Here is a 4,911-nt window from a genome sequence, read left to right as displayed (position 1 = left end):
ATGATAGGAACGGCTTTGGGATATAAGTTCCTACACAAAAACGTCCCAAACTCACCAAAGATTAATCCCATGCTGGAAAAAGGCACGACTTCTTAGACGGAATTCATGTTAGACCTCAATCTTGTGCAAGGTCCAAAACCGGGTGAAATGTGGCTTTTCTCGGTTTGATTTGTTTCAGATATTGACCCGACTCGAACCTTATTTGCTTCAATATTGACCCGTCTCGAACCTGCACCGACTCAAAATATCAAAATAGTCCGATCTAAATGACCCCGAACCAAAACTGATCAGATTACCCTGTTTACCACCACTACTCCGAACCCACCCTAGATTGACCTTCTACTCCAATAATCTTTCACAAACCCAATATTAAACGTGGGCCGTATCTTCCTAACAATTTGACCCAAACCATTGGAGCCTAATAAGGTGTTACCTCCTTCCATCACCATCTTCATACACTTCCATCACCATCACCATCTTCATACAACGCGTGTATTCTCAGATTCCAGAACCACGATTTTTCTCCTTTTTACCGAGTTTATCTTCCGAGTTCTACCGAGTCAACATTCAGGTATTCTCTTTCATTATTCTTCATCAATCCCTCGATCTATCTTCTCTTAATATTAGCGTTAATTTCCCGCATCTTATAATTCAGATCCTAGGGTTTTCAATCGATTGTTTTGGGGAAAAGTAAGCGAAGTTTTATGCGCGCATTTATTTTCTCTCATTTTTACAATATTTGATTAATTTATGTCTTGTGAAAATAGTATGCGTTATGATGATAAATTTGATAGATGTTGTCGTAATGAGATTTATTTAGGGATTTGTTTGATATCATCGATTTTACAAACGCCGGATTGCGTGATGGTGTGTGAAATCGCTTTGATTGGATCAATATAATCTGGATGTTGTATTTGAATGGACATAAACTAACCGTAGTTCCGGATTTCATAGTGTGTTGTGTGGTTAATCTAGAATAAAGAGTTAATTTTAGGCGTTTAGGAGAAATTGTCGATGGATACTGTGAAGATGGGATATTTGGAACTTAGTTCAAGTTTTATCACGGAGTAGTTTACTAGCTATATTTCGTCACTCATCATTGAATTCACAGAATGGGAAGAGGGGAGTAAGGTATTTTCCTGTCGTCTACTTGTTTTCTTTAATCCCCGTGCCAATTCTAAAAGTGGTGAATGTCCACTGTCAACATTGTCCGTGTTGTTAATGTGATTATAGTATTATACTGTTAGTACTTAGAAGCATCTCCCTGTGTTCATTAGCAGTCCGTGTAGCTCGGAATCTTCAGTTTTGTCTCAAGCAGTTGTTCACTCGGATACAACTACCTACACACTTCAATTTAATTTCAAAATGTCTTTTTTCCTATTAAGCGCCCTTTGGTGTTTGTCTTTTTTTCTCGGGGAAAGCATATTGCCACAAGACTGACCGATGGAACCATGGAGTCTGGAGACCATAGTTAGTTGCGTTTATCCACACATAGATCAGTTGATCACCCCCGTTGCAAGAACATTTCCGTTTTTTTATCATTCTTTTTGCTACTCAACATTCTGTCAAGAGTTCAGGACTTATTTCGTTTTGTTCTCTTGGATACTTGTACCTGGCTTATAGATAATTTTCTTTTGTCTAAAACCTGAGATGACAGTTCTTTATGCCATAAATTTTGCTTTGTTCCCCTATTTGTTCACTCCAGCATACACTATTGGTAACACGCCAACACCTATTGGGTAGAAGAATGACGCTCTTGCAAATTTAATGTCTACCATATATAACTTGCATTCAAAATTTCAAACAAATTTCCATTTCAGAACTTTTCAAAAGGCGTTCTTTAATCATGAATAATGATATCAAATTCCGCATCATTACGAGGTCAGCACTTCGCAAAATTATCCCACAATTAGGCTTTGATATTTGAAATGGAAATTCAATTTAGGTACAGAGTATTTTTTTTTATGGTGTCACTCCTTTATTTACTAGTTTAGGAAGCTACTTGCCACAATTTACATTCAACAATGCAATGTTTTTAAAGTTACATACTACTTACATGTATACTCCACATGATTATGTTGTTAGTCTATGACCTATGTTGGGGCGAGCTCATACTGCAATGTTTATGGTTAAATTTCTTTCTGTGTAGCAAGTAGTGTGCATTGTGTTATACTATAGAAAATATAATTACATAGAGTTATTACACGTGTTTCTATTCTGCTCATTAATTTGATTTGGCAACTCATCATGTTCTTGAATAATCATAACTTTCACAAAATATTCTTGCATTCATCAGCCAGATAGTGCAACTGCAATGCAATATATTGTACTTTCAACAGTTCCTGATTCTACATTTCTGCATATGAATTCCCTCAGTTTCTGAAGAATTTAATTTGGTGATAATTTTGCCATAATATCAAGCTCTATTGTTTACATGATTCAGAGGGCTTTCTTGAACTGTTGGGATGACTAATGAGAAGGCCTTATACAGAGGACGGAGGGCCTATTCAATTTGCTGTGACTAGCAAACAAATCTGTCGAGTTTTCTTGAACTTTACCATGCTAAATTTGCCGTTGTTGTCTACATAGAGTATTAAAATCTGTCAAGTTTTAGTGGTATGCTTTGATTATATGCCAGAAGAACATGGAATAATTTGACCCTGAAGAAGCAATTTCACAGTTTGTGATCTTGACTTGCAGGATGGCCGGAGAGATGGAGTCCCCATTTTATCCTAGGGAGAAACTTATTGCAAAGCAGAAGTACTACCAAGCCATCCAAAAGCATACATATCTAAAAGGACCCATGGATAAGATCACCTCAGTCGCCATCCCTTTTGCGTTTGCCGGTGCTTCTCTGTTCATGATTGTGAGTATTACTCTCTCTTCAGCCATTTCTTTACCTATCCAACTATTTAAAATTTAATTCCAGCAATCCAGCCTTCCCGATTGTTGGTTTTTGTTGACGTTCTTGGTTTTTTTACTGTATTATTTCAGGGCAGTGGGATCTATAACATGTCGCATGGAGTTGGAAAGAAAGAATGAAGGCAATGTTTGGATTTCAGCAGCTAATAATAGGGTGTTGTAACTCCTAAACATTAAGAAATACGCTTGCTTTATTTTGTATGCGAGTTTTTGATTTATGATTTACTCTGGCTGGCTGACTGGCTTTTTGACATTGAGAACTGTCTTACAATGAAGGCTTTAAAAGCCATTTGTGCTTGCCTTTAGATGTTGGTGGTGAAATAATCAGTTTATAGTACACCCAGATTTACATTTACATTTTTCCCAATTTTTCTTTACGTGATAATCGTGGGAATTTTTAGTCACTACTCTGTACTTATGGAGTGCACAAGGTAACATGAGCGATCATTTGGAAATCATGTACCTCGTGTTAGGACACCTTTCATAATCTGGCAGAGCGGAGCGGGGAAGATTGAATATTTGAATGTGCATCCACGATGGTGGTTGGCTTTGCTTTGCGTCTGGAAGTACACCTTTTCCGAACTACAAACTCCGTGTTGTGACTTATTTTCACTACAATTTAGATGAAATCTATTCATTTTCAAGTGATATAAATTGGGGACATATATTCAGGACTTTACATCTAAGAAAAATATCAAAATGGATTATATGACTACTAGAAAACATAAATGCATTATTTGTTTGTTGTTTGATGATATGTATAACTTCAATCACTAAACTTTGGAGAGATATGTACACCGAAATTTTATATTTTGGTAGATACTTATTAGATGGTATATTTATTATTTAGAGATAATTATCATTAAAGATTGTGATAATATCTTAGGATAATAGAGAATATTTTCGTCTTGCCCACTAAGCTAACTAGGACTATAAATAAAACACTTATGTTTAGGGTTTAAAGAGAGCAGATGGATTAAGTCAAACGACCCCATTTTCCTACTACTAAATTGTAGATAGGATGGAACAAGTAAAAAAAAAGACCCCATCACCTCCCTACGGGATTATGTCGACAAGACCTCGTAGTCACTATCAAAACCCTGCCCTTAGGGATGGAATCAAGAGATCTACGAAAATTGTAACCCTCAATCTTTCAAAAATAAATTCTTGTTTCCATATTATTTTGTCCCTCTTTAATTATTATTGGAGGTTATGAATTTTTATGTTATTACAAAATTTGGTGAACCCGACGTGAAAATCTCTGCCTCTCATCTCTACTGCCGTTTAATCAAATCAACATCAACACGAAGATGTCTACCAATCAAAGCATCTCCTCTAGTGCATCCAAGACCTACTCAGATATCCTGTAGGGTACTTTTATTGTTGCTACCTCCTCAGCTGCGCAGTCAGTTGGCATCTGCACAAGAGGAATGGCGAAAAAGGCTGATGTCAACGCTGCTGCTGCTAGTCTACGCTCTGCACGTGTCTCTACTAGGTCGCGCAAGATCTCTGTAGCTTCCATAGCCGCTGCCGCTACAACACTCCTGGCTGCCTCTTCTTCTTCATGCGAGGAGACTAGAAGTGTTAAGGTTGACAAGAAGGCTTCCCCTTGCAAACCCAAGGCGTCGCCAAAGAAGAAAGAAACCTCGACTCCAACAGCTGCTTCAATCATGGTGATAAGTGGCACTACTCTTGAGGAGCAAGTCCATAACATGAATAAACTCCTTGAGAAAATGGTAAAGGAGAATGAAGAAAAGAACTAGAAAATTGACGAGCTCCAAAAAGAGGTGGTGGCACTCCGTGACAGGAAGACTCCGAGCGAGAATGGTGACACCGACAAGGATGGTGACAGCGATAACGATATTAGCGAGGATGATAGTGGAAAGCCAAACAATGAAATCGGCGCTTTTACTGAAGAGAAGCTTCAGGAGTTGATAGCCAAGACAATCAAAAGTCAGTTAAATGACAGCTCAACTAGCAGTGGACGCT

General features: G+C 37.8%; 1 protein-coding gene across 1 annotated transcript; it reads left to right on the top strand.

Moving 5' to 3' along the window:
* Positions 1-445: 445 nt before the first annotated feature.
* On the top strand, positions 446-3,277 carry LOC141633789 (uncharacterized). Its single transcript, XM_074446195.1, has 3 exons — positions 446-571; positions 2,701-2,866; positions 2,995-3,277. Exons 2-3 carry the CDS (start codon positions 2,702-2,704, stop codon positions 3,040-3,042), a joined length of 213 nt encoding a protein of 70 aa, XP_074302296.1. The 5' UTR covers positions 446-571; position 2,701; the 3' UTR covers positions 3,043-3,277.
* The last annotated feature ends 1,634 nt before the right edge of the window (positions 3,278-4,911 follow it).

The sequence above is a fragment of the Silene latifolia genome, chromosome Y (genome assembly GCF_048544455.1).
Source record: "Silene latifolia isolate original U9 population chromosome Y, ASM4854445v1, whole genome shotgun sequence".
Classification (NCBI taxonomy): domain Eukaryota; kingdom Viridiplantae; phylum Streptophyta; class Magnoliopsida; order Caryophyllales; family Caryophyllaceae; genus Silene; species Silene latifolia.
Note: the sequence above shows the minus strand (reverse complement) of the source record. Positions and strands in the feature narration are given on the sequence as shown.